General features: G+C 33.7%; 1 protein-coding gene across 4 annotated transcripts in view; it reads right to left on the reverse strand.

Annotated features, from left to right (window-relative positions):
* Positions 1-8,073: 8,073 nt before the first annotated feature.
* The window catches only part of lt (vacuolar protein sorting-associated protein light), a 99,303-nt gene continuing 84,098 nt past the window's right edge, over positions 8,074-23,278 (reverse strand). For all 4 annotated transcript variants that reach the window (XM_035363232.2, XM_035363228.2, XM_085814614.1 and 1 more), the window contains 2 exons: positions 11,401-11,480; positions 8,074-8,296 (listed from right to left, as the gene is read on the reverse strand). In XM_035363232.2, coding sequence (XP_035219123.1) covers positions 8,243-8,296; positions 11,401-11,480 — 134 coding nt within the window. In that variant the 3' untranslated portion in view covers positions 8,074-8,242. The remainder of the gene's footprint in view (positions 8,297-11,400; positions 11,481-23,278) is intronic.

A 23,278-nucleotide genomic window follows, 5' to 3' on the forward strand; every position in this document is an offset into this window, starting at 1 on the left:
ACAGGATGGGAATTCAACCTACCCAACTACCTCTCGTAAACACCGATAGTATCCTGTCACCATTTGGTAGAAGTTAGAGAAGGATTTAAAAAGCTAAAAAATAACAAGGCCACAGGCCCTGACTCAATTACTTCAGAACTTATTAAAAGTGCTGCAGGTCAAAACATTGAGGAAATACACCACCTCATCGAATCAATTTGGAATCAGGAAGTTTTACCCGAAGATTGGAAACTGAGCATTATCTGTCCTATACACAAAAAGGGAAACATTTTGGAATGTACCAACTACAGGGAAATCAGTCTCCTTTGTGTTTTCTACAAACTATTTTCCAATATACTTTTTAGTAGACTAGTAACTTATACAGAAAATATTGTAGGTGATTACCAATGTGGTTTCCGCAAAGGAAGATCTACAGCAGAACAAATCTTTAACATTAGGCAAATTTTGGAGAAAACTAATGAATATGGCATTATAACGCAACACCTTTTTGTTGATTTTAAGACTGCCTACGATTCAATAAACAGAAAATATTTAATTGAAGCTATGAGAGAATTTGCAATACCTGAAAAACTTATAAATTTGATCACCATCACTCTTACTGAGATAAAATTTAGGGTTAAAAACCAGAATAATCTTTCTGAGCCCATTGTTGTTTCAAATGGGCTCAGACAGGGTGATGCACTGGCCTGTTTGCTTTTTAACCTTGCTCTCCGAAAATCAAAAAAGACTCCAACATTAATACTTGTAGAACTATCTTTAACAAGTCTGTTCAGATTTTTGCACTTGCTGACGATATGTACATAGTTGCACACACTCTTGAGTCACTTAGAGAGGCTTTTACATCTCTAGCGGCTGCAGCCAGCAAAATGCATCTCAACCAAATTGAAACTAAATACATGCCATGTGGTAATAACAGCAGCCCTTATTTTGAAATTGGGAATTACAAATTTGAAATTGTTAGCAAATTTAAATATTTAGGATCAGAAGTTAATACTCTCAATGATTTGTTACCTGAGTGAACTAACTCTAAACTCCATAAATCCTTTAAAGAAATAGATATAGTAAAATACATAAGGATTCAGAGAATTAAATGGGCAGGAGACCTGCGCAGAATGGATGAAAATCGAGTAACTAAAAAGATCTTTTCGATCAGACTATTCGGCACCCGAAAAAGAGGGGGACCTAAACTTAGGTGGCTTGACTGTTTGGAAACAGATTTAAGAATTTTAAAAATTACCAACTGGATGTTCATGGCCAGGGATAGAAGAGCTTGGAATTCTATTCTGAGGAAGGGGAAGTCCCATCCTGGGCTGTCTGGCCATTGAAGAAGAAGAAGACTTACAATCCTCTACCATAAAAAATAAGAATTTTAAATTGATGTATGATTAATGTATGTCAGTATGAGTGAAAAACTAGAAATATGCTTGAAAAGTAGATTTCAAACAAATCGGAATAATCATAGTTCATCCAACAAGACAAGAAACTTGGTCTCACCTGTTAGGAAAGGGAGTTCATTTCACTGTGAGGAGAGATGCAGAGAACCCATCTGAGGCTGTAAATGAATTTCATTCAAATTCCATTGTTAGAGAACATGCACTGTAAGTCCCAGTTTACTTAAAGTAGGATGTTGAGATCATCAAACACCAAGTGATGGCCAAATCTCTTTTCACGGTGGACTTACCTATATAATTACTACAATTACACTTTTCTTTTTTCTTTCTTTTTTTTTTTTTTTTTTTTTTTTTTTTTGTGTTTGAAATTTTGATAATTTAGTAATTATCAGTATAAATTTAAAGGCGACATTGAGAGTATTTCACAGTGACCATTCTCTTCTTTCAGAAGATTATTATTAACACTTCTTTCTGATATTAAATTTGTTGAATATCATTAATAATTATGTCTTCTAACTAACAGCACAGAAGATCCAAAATAGTCTGGAACTTCTAATGTTCTTCTTTAGACCATGATACTGTATAAAAATCAAATAAAAAGAAAGATTTTTGTAATTCTTAAAAATTTGACATAGCTTCTAGTTATAATTTTTTTTTCCATTAAATGCAAAAATTAGTGAATAATTAGCCTTTAACTGGCAAGATATGTATCCCAAGAGCATAAGTGTTCCAGTTTATTTAATGAATTTTTTATATACAGTGGAACCTCGAGATACAAGTTTAATTCGTTCCAGCATTGAGCTTGTATAGCGAATTTCTCGTATCTAGAAACAAATTTCCCATCGGAAATAATAGAAATCCAGTTAATCCATTCTACACCCCCAAAAATATCAACATGAAAATGAATTTTTCTAATAAATAACACGGGTTAACAATATAACCGTAGTTAAAATGGTGCCAAGCATACCAACAGCTTGTCTCATTGCTCGTTACTCGAGTCAATGCTCGTATTTAGAGATAAATTTTTCGCTCATACTTTCTTCGTATCTCAAATTTCTCGTATATAGATGTGCTCGTATCTCGAGATTCCACTGTACCTGGAAGGCTATCATATGCTTTCTTTATTATTTTCAGTGAGAATATTAAGCACATTGCATTTTAAAATAAAATTATTAATCTTTTCTGTGCACTTGTAAAGTATTTAAAAAAATTATAATTTTATTGATGGTTTCATAGAACTTCATCTTTTGCACACACATTTTTAACATAGCATAATAGCGAAAAATAAATTTAGCAATGAAAATTTAAGCAACTTTGATTTTGCATCCCCAAACTGCCAAACAAAGCAAAATCTGAAAATACTGGGAGGGAGGGTGACTAGAATATGTAATTAGTAAAGCATTTTTATGAATTTTATATATTTAAAACATTGAAGTTTATTACCGCATGCAATTTTGGGAAGCATATCCTTTTATGCTGCAAATACACTGCTGGCCATTAAAATTGCAACACCATGAACGAAAGCAAATACAAAAAAGATATTTATTGTACGTAAACAGTATGAAGACAAATGATTAAATTTATAAGCAGTTTGGGGGTTTACAGGGGTGCGGAATTAGTAGAAACAGCTGCCAATCCTGGCAGCTAAAATGGCCGTTACCTGGTCAGGCATGGAGTCAAACTGGGCTTGGATGACAGAAACGGGCAAGTCATTCCATGCTGCTTCAAGTCTATGGCACACTTCACCAAACATATTAGCTGGAGATGGGTAGCGAGCCAGTCTCTCAGCAACCCATGACCAGATGTTTTCAATGGGTGATAATTTGGAGACTGTGCAGGCCAGGAAAGCAACTGAATCGAGGAAGTATTACAAGGAAGTACTGTGTATTGAGGAAGGTCAGAACATAACTTGCAACATGTGATCTTGCATTATCTTGTTGAAAGATGGCGTTTGACAGGCTTCGAAGTAGGGCACAACCACTGGATGTAAAATGTCAGTAATGTACCAATCTGTGTTCAAATTACCGTCAATCCTAACTAGAGATGTTCATGTTACATACCCAATAGCTATCAAAACCATCACACCAGGTGAAGGGTCCCTATGCCAACATCGAATGTAAGCAGGCGACCTGCGGTCTTTTTGGAGCCTCCAGACACACATATGGCCATCAGAATACTGCACGCAGAACCTGGACTCACCTGAAAAGACAACATTGTGCGACTCCTGTATCCAGCTTTGTTGTTTGATGCACCAGAGTCGCCGTCTCCCTCTAGGTTGCATTGTTAAGGGCAAGACGAAGTAATGGTTGCCGTGCTGATACTCCACCCTGCTGCAAATGTCGATGCTCTGTGCGAGCAGATACTGGGCGTGCTGCAAACATGCTCATTTCCTGACTAATGGTCTGTGATATGGTTATATGGTTTTGCAGGGCTGACCTCACGAACATTAGTCATGAGAGCGCAAATGAGATCCTGCATGCCTTTCAGTATGACCCTCAGCAACTCATTGATTCCATATTTGCATGACTGTATTTGGATGTTGACCAGTATGACAGATCTATAATCCACGCTCTCGATAGGCAGCGATCCTGCCTTTACTGAATTCTGACACTTGCTGGTAAGCATTTCTTCTTATTATTCAAGGCATAACACAATATTCTGATCAAACTCGACCTTACAAAGCGCTTTTCGAATGATAAATCGACTACCCAACTTTTTTTTATGCAGTGCTTCAGATGTCGTTTCTCCCTCTGGCGTTGCTTAAATGTGCTGAAATACTAATCATCTGCGTATCCCAACCTCTTCTTTTCATGTGATTTTGACCTTCAGATCATCTCTTTCTGGTGCTGCAATTTAAATGGCCAGCAGTGTAGTTCTGAAATTTGCGTAAATTAGGACAGCAATTTTCTTTTCTTTTTTCTTTTATCCTTTTATCTTTTTAGTATGTAATATTCAACAAAATCCAAAGCAAAAAATTAAATACACTTAGTTGAAACATGGCAATGTAAAAATCCTGCGCATTTAAAATAGCTATTGGTAAAATGCAGATGATATATTATTGGAAGCAAACAAAATTTCTACTTTCAAATTTAATGAGTTATCATTTTTCCTTAAATAATATTAAAAAATTAATACAATTAAAATTTTGAAATTAATTTCATGCATAATCAATCAGTCATGTATGAAATACATTTTGTATTCATGTATTTCAGTTTGTGCATAATATTTTAAATATTTTCAAATTAAAATATTATGCTCAAATTGATTTCAATCAGTTAAACTTTGTTAAAATAAAGTAAAAAGAAAAATAAATTGAAAGGAATCCTAACAGAGGAAAATGAAATGATGCTCAATTAGAATTTCATTGATTGGCTAAACTGAGAGACTCCTGATTTTTTACCACTGATTTACAATATATTTCTTCCAACTTTTTAATCTTAAAATTTCTCATAATTGTTATGGAACTTGGCTTAATACTTCGTTATATGAACACAAACACAAACACACACACACACACACACACACTTTTTTTTTTTGGACGTCTGAAAGCAATTGAATTTTCTCTAGATTATATCTAAAACAAAACCTTGCGAATCAGATGAGAATTTATGCTTTGTGAGTGAGAGCATAAATATCCAGAAACCTAGTTCTCCAATAGGCATCGAGCTCTATTGCGTGTCATCTGGCATATATTAGCCAATGAGCACAAGGCTGTTATTTGGATGTTCTTTAGTTATTTCGTTCATCTTGTCCTGAGTTGTGTTAGTTCACATGCCTTCGGGAAATAGTTTTAGAAATTAACATCTTTCGATATGTCTGTGAGAAAGGTAAATCGAACACAGCAGACTTTCCTTCCATTATTTCCTGACGGAAATGTAATAATTTTGCGATGCGTACCGTCTGTCGTTGCGATTTCTCGATTTCGCATGGTGGAAGGGTGCATGTTCTCAGGACAACATGAGTTGTTTTGAAAGAGAGAGAGAGAGAGAAAAAAAAATTAAATTTTTCTTCGGAAACAAAGGACAAAAAGTTATTAATGCAGAATGTCTGTTCTCTGCCTTTTTACTGGAGCACAACCTGCCATTGAATGCATCGGATCACACTGCAGCTTTATTTATAAAAATGTTTCCTGATAGTGAAATCACTAAGAAATACTCAAGTGCAAGGACTAAAAAAGGTGCAATTGTTAAAGAATTGGGTTTGAAAAATAAATCTTCAGTTATTGATTGCATTAAAACAGCTCCGTTCAGCCTCTCTACAGATGGAAGCAATAGTACCGATTCAAAACTGTATCCAATTGTTTCTTTTTTTAATCCAGAGTCTTCCTAAATTGAATGCAGTTTACTTTCTGTTCCCACTTTAGAAGGACATTTGACAGGCTTTAATACAGCACAGCTAATTATTAAAACTTTAAAAGAAAATGCAGTTACTCTGGATAATTGCTTAGCACTTGATGCCAATAATATGGCTTGGTAGGCTTGAAGACTGGTGTTGCAGGCATCTTAAGAAAGGAAAATTCAGATTTACAGATTATGAGGTGCACCTGTCACCTCTTAAATTCAGCAGCTGAAAAAGGGGCAGCTTCTTTACCAATAAATGTGGATGAACACATTGTTGATATTTATTATTATCTTGAAAGGAGTTCTAAAAGGAAGGAAATATTGAAACAGTTCCAACTGCTGCATAATACTGAAATGAGAAAAATTTTGAAATGTGTGTACATGCTGGCTGTCTTTAAAGAAATGCTTATCTAGAATCCTCGATCAATGGAACCCACTTCCTGCATTTTTTAAAGAAGAAGTAAATGCTTCGAGAGTTAAGATAAAAGGCTCCATTGAAAGTGATAAAATACCTAAAGTAAATGGAGATGTAGTTACTACTTCCATTGTTAAAAATAGGTTTGATATTAATAAAGTAATTTCTGCACCATTCAGCAATTCAACTGGCAGTTCTCAAAATAATACTGCAAAATATAAGCGCGTAAAGCTGATACAAATTTCTCTCAAATTAAAAAAATTCCTCAACAAACAAAACATTTTCCGATTACTGCAAGTTTATCTTGTGAAGAACGAATATTTATGTTTTTTTTTTTCAGACCTTAACAAAGCTTTTTGCTTCTTTTTACAATTCATTTTGCCATCATTCGATGTTCTTAACACAGTTCTACAAAGCAGAATTCCATCAATTCATACTTTGCAATCAATGGTTTATGATCTGTTTAAAGACACTTTATCAAAGTTTGTAAAACCAGTCTGTGTTTTGTCTTGTAATTCTATATATGATGTGATTTATGGTGAAATAGAAAATCAGAAAAAATATGAAGATTTGGAGCTGCAACTACAAAAGTAGTGGAAGAACTTTCAGAAGAAGACAGAAATAAGTTTTATCTTTCTGTTAAAAGTTACTTCTGTCGAGTATGTGATTACATACTACATAAATTTCCAGTCAACGATGAAGTGATTTTGCATGCTAAAATTGCTGATGTTTCTGCTCTAGCAAATGCATCTTTTTCTGATATAAGGTGCTTTTTAAAGAGATTTCCTGTGTTATGTCATTTGTCATGAAAGATGATGATATTGATGTCGCCACTCATATATTGCAGTCACAAGTTTGCAGTTTACAATTAGAAAACTTCGATGAAGTTAAAAAATCAGCTAGGATTGACACCCAGTGGAGTTTATTTAGAAAACCGAAAGGTGCTGATGGAATTTTAAAATATAGTGAACTGTCTAGAATTATGTTGGCCATCTTGACAGTTCCGCATAGTAATGCAGAGTGTGAGAAGATTTTCAGTGTTGTTGCGAAAACGAGGACTAAATTTAGATCTAACATTAGTGATGACACATTAGAAAAACTTTTCTTAGTGAAAGCAGGCCTACGTGGCAATTGCTATGAACAAAATTATGAAGTTTCTTTCTTAACGAAAGCAAAATCTACCACTGTTCATAACATTTGTACGAAAACTGATTAAAGTGTCTTTTTTTTTTTTCCTTTTTTTCTTAAACAATGCAAGTAATAAAAATGTTTTTTATGTGTAAGGTTATTTTTGTGTTGCTTGTATTTAAGATTTAGTAACTATTTAAAGTTAATTCATTATTAAAAACTATATTTTTATCAATTAAAAAGTCTTTTTAAGATTGTGAAAAATTCCTGATTTCTTAAAAAAAAAAACTCTTGATTTTTGAGTGTCATAGGTTGACAAGTATGTGAATGAGAGATATAAAATCGAGCTTCCCCTTTTTTGACTCATTATACATACTACTGAATGGATAAACTTACCAATGTACCATATATTGATGTAAAATATGGAATAGAAATTAGAAATATTAATTGTTTAAACACTGGTTGAATCTAGTTCTACAAATGTTTACAGTAGATTAAGACAGTTCAGAAAAAATAAAATTTAATAAAAAAAAATTATTCTGAAAATGACAAGAGGATGGGAGAATGGAATTTGAACAATTTAAGTTTCATTTATTGCTGGGGAACCTTTTTTTAAAATAAAGGTTAAAAATTAAAAAACTGGGAGATTGGAAGATGTAACGCAAAACTGGCAGAGTTAGCAGTTATGCATGTTTTAAGACTTTCTGAAAAATAAATAATTTTCATACAGAGATTCCTCTGTATTAATAAATGCCCTCAATGGCTCATTAATTTAAAAGAAACATAATGCAACTAAAAATATTGGCTTAGATTGCCTTGAACTATTTATTTCTACATTATAAAATATAAAGATAAATTTTAATTCATATAATACAAAGATTTAGATATAAAAAAGAAAATTCGAAAAAAAATTCTGGAAAAATTACAGAAAAATTCCAAATAATTTACAAAACTTATCACATGATTAATTATGAATTTCCTGCTGTGCCATGCTTCTGTGCACTGCATATACTACATGTTTCCTGCAATACAAATAAAAATTTAATTAGCTGTACAGATTTAAAATGCACATGAACAGAATTTCTATTTGAATGGCTTTTTGAATATGAGCAACTTAGACAATTTTTAATTATTTTTGTTTTTAAATCTCAAAATAACTTTTTAAAAATTATTTTTATTATTTTTTTTTATTTTTAAGTTTCTCGACAATTTTTTTCTTTGAGTATAATATATAACTGTGTAATTAAATGTTTACAGTTAAGAATATATGAAATCATATCAAATACATAGTATATTTGATATCTTACAGTTATTTCAGTTATGCATGAAAGAGTTTTCTATTCAACTAGAGATTTTTGCATTAAACTTGTTAAAAAAATACATTGACTAATACTGTATATAAATCAGATATATTAGTATCCTAGTTAAAAGCATACAACCTTAAGTAGGCTCACCCTTTTGTTAAATTAAAAATATATTTCATCAATAAGGTTTAAAAAAATTTAATATTATAAAAATTTGATACCAAAAAAATTCAGCAAAAATAAATGAATAAATAAAGCATTACTTAGGTTATTTTCACTAACTAAAAATGTTTACCAAATACAATAAACCCTTGCCAACTTGCGAAATCTGGACGGCTACTCTAGGCTACGAGAGTCGGTAGCAGTTTGTGGGCCGCCAGATGTCGCTGCTAGTGATATAAAATAAAAAAATATTTTCTTTTATGTTAATTACAGAATAAATTATTTAAAATAAAACATTTTGATGCATGTGTGATAGCTGAATGCAGCAGCAATCGGCCATACTGTAATAGAGAATGAATTTTATTTCTTTTCCTGAAAGAAATAATTTTCATAGAAACAGAAAATAAGAAAGAGGAAGAAACATTAAGAAAGAAATATTTTCTTTCTAATTTTTTACATAAAGAAATTTTTTCTAATATTAACTGTAAAATAAATTGCGTGAAAACACAGTTTTAATGTAAAGCATGGAAAAAAAAAAAAAAAAAACTTAGTTTGCTATATTAGATTGTAATGCAAATTAATGATATTATAAATTGAAATGATTAAAATTGTTTATTTCTAAAAAGATTTGAAGTAAGCTTAATTCATTTACTCTTATCTATTTACCATTGCTTTCGTAATATCCCACATCACTCTTTATTTCGTAGCTCTAAATTTCTGCGTTAACCTTAGAAAATTTCTAAAGCTCTAAATTTCCGTAGCTCTAAATTTCTGCGTTCCCTTAGAAAATGAGATTTTCCTTCACATAACACAGCAGCATATTCTGCTGCGTATTGGTCATAATACTGCTTTGTGCCATTTTTTTCGAACTACAAGTGCAGCGTGTGAGCTAGTGAAATAATGGAGAAATATTTCTAGAACTTCAGCCAGCACGCGCTATAAATTTCGTCACTCGTCTGTACTGCGATTGGCCCAAAGCTCCTTGAAGACTTGTCCCCTTTCAGTAAAATCAAATGGACCTACCCACCCACCAAATGAGGACCACAGAATGGCTTTCTCCAATAAGTTGTGATGGCTGTCCATACCAGTTTTTTTGAGTCAATATTGTTTGCTCAAGTTGTAGACGGATCCATTGATCCTAGAATAATCTTAATTGCCTCCATTTAATTTGTCCAAGCAAGAATTTCAATTATACACACTCAGTTGTGGGACGTTAGTCACTCGTGACAGTCCTCTTTAATGGCTGGCTTGAAAGTTCATTCATTAACAACAAACATTACCAATTCATTAACAACAAACATTATGTGTTGTTACTGAACACAAAATATTTGAAAATATTAGGTCGTATAAAGAGTGTCCGCGCTTTTTTTTGCCACTAGATGGTATTGATGCCTATATTTCTGGCAGCACTCAACCGATTGTGTCAAATGAACATGTAAAAGGTGACATTCAGCTTCTATTCTTTGTGAAGATAGTTTTCTAATTTGTTGCTTGTGTCAAATGTTATATCGATTTGAAAATGAGTGAAATATCTGACGAAATATGGTATGTGATGCTTTTTTACTATAAAAAAGGTAAATAAATTTCAAAAACACGCCGAAAAATTTGTGAAGTATACAGTGAGAATGCTGTGAGTGAACGAAGGACACAGCAGTGATTTGCTTGATTCTATTCCTGAAATTTCGATGTCAAGATTGGAAGGGTTGGGTTATTCAATTATGGCAAAGCACACGAGGGCTATCTGTCTAAAGGGAGGGATGCCTTTGTGGAGGACTTTCTAAGGGAAACTGGCTCGTATACACGTTACACATGGGGAAAACCATGAAAACGGCCATGCAGCCAGCCCGTTCGCAGGATTCAAACCTCGGATTGAACTACCAGTGTTCAGCGTCTTTACCGGTCGGCCACTGGTGGGCCAAGATTGGAAGGGAATTGTCCATTATGAGCTGCTGCAACCTGGCAAAACCATCAATTCGGTCCTATACTGTACAGAAGTCGACCGGTTGAATGAAGCAGTCCAGAAAGGGCGACCAGATTTGGCCAACAGAAAAGGAGTTGTGCTGCATAATTACAATGTGCAGCTACACACATTTTTGATGACTTGGGACAAATTGACGGAATTTGGTTGGGAAGTTTTGATGCACCCATCATATAGCTCCGACAGTGCACCATCTGACTACCATGTTTTGGTCTCTACAAAACTCTCTTGATGGTAAAAAACTGACCAAACGAAGCTCCGCTGGAAATCATTTGTCCAAGTTTTTCGATGATAAACCACAGAAATTCTACACCGATGGAATTATGAAGCTATCCGAAAATGGCCAAACGTCACAGATAATAATGGCCAATATGTAGTTGATTAAAATTTATTTTCAATAAAGAAAATTTTTGCTCAAAAATGTACCAAAAAAGCAAGGAGACTTTTTATATGACCCAATACAATTTCTTAGCAAAATGTTTAAGTAAATAAATACAACAGTCAAAGGATATTCTGCTCTTCAGCTATTTTTTACTAAACTTTTGTTATGTTAATTTTTTTTATTGATTTGTTAATTAGTTTTCAATTCACTGTATGTAAGAGTAGATAATAAAAGAATAAGTAATATATGTATTGTGAATACTGCCATTTATGTATTCAAATTGATAAGAATAAAACTCACCATTTTTTGAAAAGGTACACAATCTTCATGGAAGGCATGCCGACAGTTAAAAATAATTATATTTCCTCCACTTCTGGAATCTGAAATATATATATATAAATACATGAAATATTACAAAAAATTACAAGGAAACTTCAGATGTGTGAATGAAATAAAACACAGAATCAGACAGCTATTAAAAAAATTAAAAATGTTATCCTAATTTAAAATTTCAACGACTAAAGCTATGTGGAAAATAAACACTGGACAATGAAATTACACATGTCTCATTAGAAAGCAGCAAGCATACAAATCTAGTAGCTATATTTCTGACCTCATCGAATTTAATCACAATAATTTAAAAAATGTATGCATTGCAAATCCACAATGTTCTATAGGTTAATCAGAATAAAAATTTAAAAACTGATTAATAAAGCATGAACGATCATAATATTGTACACTTTGTTGTGTTAGCCCTAAAATTTCTATGATTCTGTAAAGTGTACATATTGAATTAATAAAATTTAAAATCAAAGTTAATATTAAACTAATGATTAATAAATATATTCAGGTTATATCTTCTTACTATGAAAAACACATTAAAATAATGGCGAGAAGAAATTCCAAAAAGTATATGATCCAAAAATGTAGTTCTTGTTATTATTGCATAAACTGAAGTTTTATTGCAGCAGAGTTTTCTGCATGAAAACATGTTCTTGTTTTGTTGCTTATGCTCACTTACCTGATGTAGTCAGCCCAATTCCACGAAATTCCTTATGGCGATAAGTGCTACATTACACCTGTCCTCGGCAACAACAACCTTGAGCATCATTCAGGTGACAGTACGATTTAGCTCAGCTGCAACCCCAATTTTGATGAATAGCACACCCGGGGGGGGTCTGAGGGTCTTCCCTCTTCCTTCCACCAAACCACATGAGAGGACTTTCGGCTCGCTGCATATTGAGTGCTGCCATGCCACACCGACACTATACATTTACAAACATCCTTGCCTTCTCTGGGATTCGAACCCAGGCCCTTCAACATGGCAGTCAGCGATGCTAACCACTATACTAGTTGGGCGGCTTAAAACATGTTCTCAAAATTAATTAATAGAATAACTGAGATCCTTTTAATAATTGGATGTTGTAATATGTAGAAAAACAGCAAGTAAGAATCAATAATACCCCCGCCGTCTTTCACTCTTGGCAGCAAACAGCTTCTATCGTATACTTAGGACGGTGTTTGCCAGATGTAAACTTGCTCAGAAGTCAGAAACAGTGTGAAGCAAGACTCATTTGACCAAATGACAGTTTTCCATTACTCTACAATCCAGGTTTTATGACTGGCATTACTTTCTCCTCTTGCAGACATTTTGATCACTAATGAGTGGCTTTTGAATTGTAGCCCACTGAAAAATGCCTTGCTTGTAGAGCTCCCTACATATTGTTTTAGTGCTGACAGGGTTTGGGAGTGCAACATTCAGTTTAGCAGACGTTGTGGCTACAGTCCTCTTATTTTTCATCACAATTCCCTACAAAAATCATCTGTCATGATCACACAATTAATTTTCAATTGTTTCAATGATCAACAATTAATTAAACATTTGAGATTGTCATGATCACACAATATTTTCCGTGCTGTGATTTAGTGGATGCAGTTTTCCTATACGAGTTAAAAATCTTAGATACTGCGCCTCTTGAAACACCAAGCACTTCAGCTACCCTGGTTATGAAAGCACCGCCCCCATACAATTTACCCATGTTTGAATTAATTTAGCTCTGGCATGATGAACTCAAAACTGCACAGAACACTTGCCTCGATGTATGATACTTGCATCTTATTGAAAATGTTGTACAGGTGGCATTAATGAGCAAACACATTACTGCCACCAACAGCTTTTGTAAGAATAAACATTTCAGTTAAAACATTTATTTTACGAAGTGTTTCCATATTTTTGTCCAACCTCTGTATATGATTTAACAAGCTTCAAATACAAAATTCAAACAAACAGCAAAACCATACAAATATAACAAACCAAACACTATCTCAGAAAAACATATTTGATACATTTAAATTGTAAATTAAGTATAATAAAAGGAAGGACTTTTAAAATTATGCTTGAAGGTCTGCGACCCCTATGACTATAACCAGTTATTCCTATTAAATATGTTTTTATTCAATTTCAACACTTCCAATGCCTATCTCTATATCATCGATGCATCTTAAGACAAGCCTATGGAAACCACTGAAAAGATTGAAAAATATAACAATGACTGAAATAAAATAATAAAAACTTACTTTAAATCAATTGTAAAATTTAATCTTATAGTTAAAAGAATAATTAATTCACCATTAAAAGTAAACAAAACCTAATAATAATAATAATAATAAAAAGGTTGGATGTGTTCCAATTATAACTCAAAATCCCCATAATACAAGAAAACAATCAATCCATAAACAATTTAATACTTATCTCCGTGGTGTAATGCAATGGCATTAACTTCATAATTTGAATTTATATTAAGGAAAAACCTCTATGTGTAAAATTTCTACTCATGTCATATATAAAAATTTTTAAACCATGCCATCTAAAACGAAATACATAAAAATTGATAAATGTTTCAATATTTGAGCAATTTGAACAATAACAATATATACACACATATATGCATGTGCATATATATATATATATATATATATACAGGGTGATTCAAAACTAGAGGAACAAACTTCTAGGAGTAGTAGCATACACCTAGACAACTTGGAATCCCACAGCAATGCAGACTCAGAAACGCAATACTAACAAGACAAGGGGCCTGTTAGAGGCTGTTGCACAAAGGTATTATGATGGAAAATATGAAAACATTATGATAGCAAACTGAGATTTACAGAACATTATTTTAAAATAAGTCATGACTTCACCACATGAAAACTTGTTTGAAATATGCCAGGCATCCACTAGACATTTGCAATAGCCATGAAGATGAGCCATTTCAAAACATTTGAGATTCTAAGCCTTATGCCATGTTATGAAATGTTTAGAATATTCATCATCAGGGAGGTCAAGATTTATTTTTATGGTCTTTGAATGTCAGTTTGTGTCCAACAAATTTCTTCCCTACTACATCTGATCAGCTGAAAGATAACCATGCAGAAATGACAAACCAATAATGGGTGGAAAAACTATTTATTTAGCGATAACCTACAATAGATTTATGCTTTTAGCTTTAGAACATGCACTCAAAATTCTGACTATTCACCATTATACAGGCTTTACAACAGCAATGCATGGATTGGCAAATTTTTTCAAAAATACCCAGCATGTCATGGATGTTTGTAGCTGCCATGGAGTTTCTTGCGATGAGGTCGGCGTTACAGTCAATGGACAACTCATAAACCATGGCTTTCAGAGTACCCCACAAAAAGAAATCCAGGCTAGATAAACTAGATGATCATAGATGCCATGAGACAGGTCTTCTGTGCCCAATCCACTGCTGTACAAACATATTGCTTAAGTAATCCTGTAAGGTATGGAGAAAATGAGCTACAGCCTCCATTGTGCTGGTACCACATTGCATGCCAAACAGACATAGGAAAATTGTCGAATAATTGTGGCACCATCTCCTGTAGAAAAATGTGATATTTTTGGCTATCTAGTACAGGTGGTAAGAGATATAGCCAGATTAACTTAATCACCAATAATACCCGCTCATACTTCACGGAAAACCATCATTGGGTTGCATGTGGGTGCGCATACTTCTGTGGGTTGTCATGGCTCCACAGAAGAACACTGTGCTGATTGAAGATCCTTTCATGACAGAAAATGGCTTCATCCAGGAAAAGAATGCAGGACAGAAACGACAGATTCTGATTGCATAAGTATAATCCTCAGGCTGCAATGAGTGCACCTGTTACAAATGACATGATTGAGTCACAATCAAACTCCATGAGAGGTAAGCTTCTCTTTTACGGAATGGCGATGAGAGATAGTGGTTCAAAAAGATAGATGATCGAATTGTGTTCTAACATTATATTGTGGATGTTGTGTATTGTAAAATGAACCTATTACACTGTGCTAAATATTATTAAGATGCTGTATATTAAAGATCTTTCATCTAATCATCACTTTTAACAAACTGCTCATTATTTTCGCTTCACAACATTTCTGGTGCCCCCTGGGGTGGGCATATTTGTCGGAAACATGTCGGATGAAAGAATAGATAGGGTAAGTTGATTACCTTATACTTCCATTTTTAAGTTACTGATTATAGTGTCACTGAAGTTTAAATGCTGTTTAATTTCTTTCTGAATATTTTAAACTTTTAAGATAAAATGAAAGTGATGAAAAGAAACAAAACTGCGCAATGTTCAGCTTCTACTAAAGCATATAAAAGGCTAGATGAACTTTTAAATGATGGTAATGTTGATTGTAAAAAAGCAGAAATTTGCTTTTATTTGTTCAAAAAACACTAGAATTGACACACAGTGCTTAGATACTATAACTGACTATAAAGAATTCGAATCAGAATTTGAAATAACAGAGAACTAATGAAAAAAGGTGGTTGGGATACAGTTAAAATCGGAATGATTTTTCGATAATATTAAGAGGAAATTAAACGAAATCCAAAATACACCATCAGAGAGTAGTCAGAAATTAGTTACTGATGAAAATACATGTAAAACTTTGTGCCAACGCCTACTAAAAATAGAACTTTATAAGTTTGCAGGTGATTTAAAAAATTGGCTTACTTTCTGGAATCAGTTTAAAAACATACATGAAAATAATAACTTAATGAATGCACACAAATTCCATTATTTGATACAGTCAACAAAAATTAAATCAGAAGCTAGAAATATTGTAGAAGCTTTTCCTGTGACAAACAAAAATTATCCTTTGGCTATAGAAAGCCTCACTGAGAGATATGGCTGTAAAGAACTTTTAATTGATTTTTATGTTCGAGAGTTAATAAAACTTGTTTTGGATAATGCAGTGAAGAAGAAGCAGGATTCTTTGAATAGTTTGTGTAACAAACTTTCAGCACAACTTAGAGTCCTGAGCAGTCTCGGTGTGACAACTGATCAGTGTGGAACAATTTTATATCCTCTTGTGGAAAGTGCTATTCCTACTCGTGTAAGAAAAATTACTGAATCTGAACAAAACATTTTGAGTCTTGATGCAATAATTGAATTTCTGAATAGTGAAGTCAGTCAGAAGAAAAAATAAAACTAAGCAGAGCGGATATTTTTTCTCTGTCTGATCATAAGCATTTGAAAACTAGCCAAAATATTCCTTCCGTGTCGGATTCGATGAATCATGAAGCAATACCTTCTTGTTCATTTTGCTTAAAAGATCATGAAACGTGTACTTGTAAAAAAGCGTTTTATATTCTGTTAGATGAAAAAATGTCTGCGGTAAAAAAGAAAGGTTTATGCAGAATATGCTTGGTTAAAGGGTCCCCTCAGTAACCAGTGTCGAACAAATGTTAAGTGTCAGATCTACTCAAAAAGACATTTGAAATTTTTTTGTCCTAGTCTTGAACGTAATAAGTCTAGTGAAATGTATAACCAGGAAAATGACGAGAAAAAAGAGAAGACGATCGATTCTTTGCATTCGTGTGCTACAAATGAAGTTTTCCTTCAGACCATGGTTGTAAAAATAGAGGGTAAGAATAAAAGGCGTAAAGTTAGATTAATGATTGATACAGGGAGCTCAAAAAGTTATGTTTTAAGGTCTACTGCAGAAGAAATGGGTTTTGACTTACGATGGGAGGGAGAATTTAGTCATTTTTTATTTGGTGGAATGAAAACTGAAATAAATTTATAAACATAAATGTTACAAGATTTATTTGAGTAGCTTTGATGGTAACTATTCACGTAAATTAGATAGTGTAGACCATGATGTTATTTGTAATGATATTTCAAGCATAAGATATGGTTCTTGGATTCATGAAATAGGAAATAAAGGAATACACTTAACTGATACCCTTGCGAATCCAGGCCCTATTGAAGTACTTAGGGGCAGACATTGCAGGGAAGTTTCTTAGTGGCGAAAGAGAAGAAGAGGTTTAGTGGCTATAGAAACAAAATTGGGTTGGGCTTTGATGGATAAAGTACCTCAATCCCAACATCAGCACAATGTAAATATGAATATAGTTTCTATGTTATCTCAAGAAGACCTGCCTATTTTATCGCTGTGGGACTTAGAATTATTGGGTATCCAAGATCCTGTTGAACAAAAAACTAAAGAAGAGTCGAGAAGAGCTGTTATGGTTAATTTCCAAGAAACAGTTCACCAAATAGAAAATGGTAGATACGAGGTTAATATGCCTTGGAAAATTGAGCATGCAGTCTTACCTGACAATTATGACCTATCTATGAAAAGACTTCAATCTACTACAATGAAGTTAGAAAAAAACCGGGTATCGTGAAAAGTATAATGAAGTTTTTAATGAATGGCTGCAGGAAGGAGTGATTGAAGAAGTTCTCCAAAAGGAGTTGCCTTTACCTGTTGCTCATTACCTCCCACATCATCCAGTCATTAAAGAAACTTCTATGAAAATAAGATCTGTTTTTGATGCTTTCGGCAAAGCTTCCTAATCGGACATCTCTAAATGATTGCTTAGAGACTGGAATTAATTTGCTCAAAACTATTCCTTCTATTCTAGCAAGATTTCACATACATGAAATTGGTGTGATTTCAGACATCAGAAGAGCTTTTTTACAGATATTTCTAAATGAAAGAGATCGAGATTTTTACGATTTCTTTGGTATGATGATGATGGTAGAATGAAGACATTTTGTTACACCCGTGTGGTATTTGGCATTACTTGTAGTCCATTTTTGCTGATGGCGGTTATTGACCATTATTTATCCAAAGAATCGTGGAAAGAAACATATTCTGAAGAATTTCTTAAAAAATTACAAGATAGTTTTTATGTTGATAATTGCATAACTAGTGTACAAAATAATGCAGAACTAGAAATATTCATTGAATCTGCAACTAATGCACTGAAAGAAGGAATGTTCGATCTCAGAGGATGGGAAAGTCTTGCCATTCAGAAAGTACAACATCACCGGTATTAGGACTGGTTTGGAACAAAGATTTAGATACCTCAGAAATAGACACCGAATCTTTGAAATTTGATGAAAGACAAAAGGTAACTAAAAGGAAAATTCTTTCACTGATTAGTCTAGTATTTGATCAAATAGGTTTCCTTGCACCTGTTATGATTCAGCCTCAGATTTTGCTGCAGGCCATTTGGAAAAGCAAAGAATCATGGGATGATGAAATGAATGATGAAATAAAGAAGAAATTTTTAAAATGGGAAAAACAGCTGAAATACTTCAAAAATATAAAAATTCCCAGATGTTTAGGTGTGATGAAGGAATCCAATTTAAGTATCTATACTTTTTGTCAATGCAAGTAAGACGGCATTTTCTTAAGAAGTGAATTGAGTATGGCTTCAGTGACTGTTCAATTACTTCAAGCCAAATCACAAATAACTCCAACGAAGACTATTACTATTCCACGTCTTGAATTAATGGTCGCTAACATATGCACCAGGCTGTTTAGTTCTGTGAAGCAAGCTCTGAAACTTCCCAACATCAAGACTTACTTTTGGACAGATTCTTCCACAGGTCTTTTGTGGGTAACTTGTCGAGAACAGTGGTCGGTATTCATTACCAACAGAACAAAAGAGATTAGAAAATTGACAGCTTCGGAAGATTAGTTCCATATTTTCAACTGACCAGAATTCAGCAGACATTTTATCAAGAGGTTGTGAACCCAGACAACTTCAGAAATGCAAGTGGTAGCAAGAGCCAGCCTGGTTGAAGAATTCAAAGAAACAGTGGCCAAAGTCAACTGCAAATATTAACGAGAAAGAAGTAGAGATAGAGAAACGAAAGTCAGTCATCTCTGCTAGTAACACAGAGCTAGAGTCAATTTCACTGCAGTTAGCCAGAAGATTCTTTACATTTTCAAAGATGATTAGGGTTATGGCTTGAATACTACGTTTTCAACCAAAGACTTAAGAAAATGTACGGAACTTAAAAATGAAGAATTGTAAAATGCACAAAGGATTATTTTCCGTGTAATACAAAAGGAATGTTACTCTAATGAAGAAACATGAAAAAATTTAAAAGGTCCTCTAATATGTGAAGATGAAGAAGGAATTTTACGATTGAAGACCAGATTGATAAATGAGGAAGAATCGAAAGATTTTATTTCTCCAATACTTCTACCACTGAAACACCTGGCAGTGAGAGGATTTATAGCCCAAGAACATCTTGCTAACAAACATGCTGGGACATTAAGTCTACTGACTATTTTACATGAAAGATTTTGGATAGTGAAAGGAAAAAGAACTGTCCAGAGTGTTATCAAAGAATGCTTAACATGTAAAAGGCAAAAGGTGAAACATCTTGAAGTACCTTTTCCACCTCTTTCAAAAGACCGAGCAGAAGTAGCAGCAGTTTTTCAAGTATCGGATGCAGAAATAGCTGGACCTCTGTTGACTAAATCTAAACAAAAGGTGTGGATAGTACTTTTTACTTGTACCATATTTAGAGCTCTCCATCTTGAACTAATACCCTCACTTAGTACCAATGACTTCATCCAAGCTATGTGTAGGTTTATAGCCAGAAGAGGACGAATTTCTGTGATGTATTGAGACAATGGTACTAATTTTACAGGACTAAACAACACTCTGAAACAATTAGATTGGACTACAATTGAAAGTGAATTTAGAGTCAACAAAATTTGTTGGAAGTTTAAGCCACCCTCCTCTCCATGGTGGGGAGGCTTCTGGGAACACTTGATTGGAAATTTGAAAGATCTTTTAAGAAAAATATCTTGGGCACTCCTGTTTGTCTTACGAGGAATTGCAGACTCTTCTCTGTGAATGTGAATCTGCCATGAATAGCAGAATTAACTTAAATATCCGAGGAACAAGAGCTGAAGACCTTGACTCCCTCAATGTTTCTTCAGAACATTCCATTAAATGATGTTCCTGGTTTGGATCAAATTGAAAAGATTAATATGGTTTTGAGGTTCGTGAAAATCTAAAACTAAGGTTTAAAAGGGAGTATCTGGTTTACTATGTTCTTCAGTTAACAAAAGAGAAGATAAAATAAATGTAGGTGACATAGTGTTAATTGGTACAGATGATTCGTTCGTCACAAGATAAACTTACAGTAATCGGAAAATGTTTCATGTGTTGAGCAATTTTTTTTTTATTTTGAGAGAAATTTGTATCAGCTTTATGCTTATATTTTGCAGTATTATTTTGAGAACTGCCAGTTGAATTGCTGAATGGTGCAGAAATTACTTTATTTTTCACAAACCTATTTTTAACAATGGAAGTAGTAACTACATCTCCATTTACTTTAGGTATTTTATCACTTTCAATAGAGCCTTTTATCTTAACTCTCGAAGCATTTACTTTTTCTTTAAATAATGCAAGAAGTGGGTTCCATTGATTAAGAATTCTAAATAAGTATTTCTTTAAAGACAGCCAGCGTGTACACACGTTTCAAAATATTTTCTCATTTCAGTATTATGCAGCTGTTGGAACTGTTTCAATTTTTCCTTCCTTTTAGAACTCCTTTCAAGATAATAATAAATATCAACAATGTGTTCATACACATTTATTGGTAAAGAAGCTGCCCCTTTTTCAGCTGCTAAATTTAAGAGGTGTCAGGTGGACCTCATAATCTGCAAATCTGAATTTTCCTTTTTTAAATTGCCTGCGACGCCAGTCTTCAAGCCTACCATTACTGGTGCATTATTGGCACCAAGTGCTAAGCAATTATCCAGAGTAACTGCATTTTCTTTTAAAGTTTTAATAATTAGCTGTGCTGTATTAAAGCGTGTCGAACGTCCTTCTAAAGTGGTGACAGAAAGTAAACTGCACTCAATTTCTGAAGTCTGGTATAAAAAAAGAAACAACAATTGGATAAAGTTTTGAATTGGTATTACTGCTTCCATCCGTAGAGAGGCAAAGCTAAAGCTAAAGAGGCTGTTTTAATGCAATCAATAACTGAAGATTTATTTTTAGAACCCATTTTTTTAACAATTGCACCTGTTTTGGTTCTTGCACTTGAGTATTTCTTTGTGATTTCACTATCCGGAAACATTTTTCTAAATAAAGCTGCAGCGTGATCTGATGCATTCAGTGGCAGGTTGTGCTCCAGTAAAAAAACAGAGAACAGATAGACATTCTGCATTACTAACTTTTTGGTCCTTTGTTTCCGAAGAAAAATTTTTTTCAAAATAACTCATGTTGTCCTTGTGTTTTTGTATATGCACATGTTTGAGAACATCCGCCTTTCCATTAAGTGAAATCAAAAAATCGCAACGACAGACGGTAGACATCGCAAATTTATTACATTTCCTTGAGGAAATAATGGAAGGTCAACTGTGTATGATTTTTGGAGTGTGCACGAGTATTTCACCTTTCTCGCAGACATAACAAAAGATAATTTCTAAAACTCCCGAAGGCACGTGTATTCACACAACTCAGGACAAGATGAACGAAATAACAAAAGAACATCCAAATGAGTAGAAAGCCTTGGGCTTGCTTTGTGCTCATTGGTTAATATACGACAGATGACACGCAGTGGAGCTCGATGCCCGTTGGAGAACTGGAGAACGATATTTCTGGATACGTATATGCTCTCACTCACAAAGCAGAAGTTCTCATCTGATTCACAAGGTTTTTAGATATAATCTAGAGAAAATTCAATTGCTTTCAGACGTCCAAAATCACTTTTTTTTTTGTTCATATAACAAAATATTAAGCCAAGTTCCATAAAAATCGTGAGAAATTTTAAGAATAAGGAAAAGTCGGGAGAAATACATTGTAAATCGAGTTGGCGGGAGAGTGGTCGAAAATCGGGAGTCTCCCGCCTAAATCGGGAGAGTTAGCAACTCTGCGCTATATTGTGCATGTTGCATATTGTAAAATGAACCTATTACACTGTGCTAAATAGTAGTACAATACTATATATTAAAGATCTTTTATCTAATCTAATTTTTAACAAACTGCTCATTATTTTCGATTAAACTCACAATTATGTTCCCGACAGCTGTAAACACTCCTTGTGTAACATGTGCCATACACTGGATTGAGGTGATGCAATATCACAGACAATGTTTGCATGCTTGTATCAGGAGCTTCGTCCACTTGAAGTGATACGTCATCTTCAAAGGCAGGTGTACGTGTTATTCATGGCTGCCCTGTATATGCTTGTTCTTGCAGAATGTTCCATTTTCACACAGGTTACAGTGAAAATTTGCAAACATTCAGTAATTCAATGTATGTCTTTTCAGTTACTGTTCAGCATACAACCATGAACTTTTCATACACAATCTGAACTTAAAATGACTAATGCTGCATTCCAACTACACCTCTGGTGAAGAGCACCCTCAAACATACAAAACTGTAGATGGTAACAACCAGGTACGTAGCCAGAAAACTTCAGGCAATTTCATTATCGGGAAAGTCAATATTTATTTTAAGCTTATGATTTTAAAATATCAACTTGCATTTACGATACATCCTACCGATCGATCTGTCCTACCATTTAACTACAATGGAAAACAGAATTATTTTTGTTCATCCTGGAATCCTGTTTAAAAGTTCCTGAAATTTTATCTCATGAAGAAAAAGAACAACTGATAGAAATTTCCCGTGATCTAACTCTAACTGAAGATTTAAAAAATAACACACCTGTTAGCTTTTGACTGAACCGAGAAAAAGAATCTAAAGACATTCAAAATAAAGCTATTAAATTTTTATTGCTTTGCACAACCTATCTGTGCGAACAAGGATTTTCTTCCATGTTATATTTGAAAAATAAATACAGAACAAAATTGAAAGTGGATCCTAATTTACGT

Source organism: Stegodyphus dumicola, chromosome 4, assembly GCF_044657685.1.
Source record: "Stegodyphus dumicola isolate Sdum_Otavi_A_Nest chromosome 4, ASM4465768v1".
NCBI classification, from domain to species: domain Eukaryota; kingdom Metazoa; phylum Arthropoda; class Arachnida; order Araneae; family Eresidae; genus Stegodyphus; species Stegodyphus dumicola.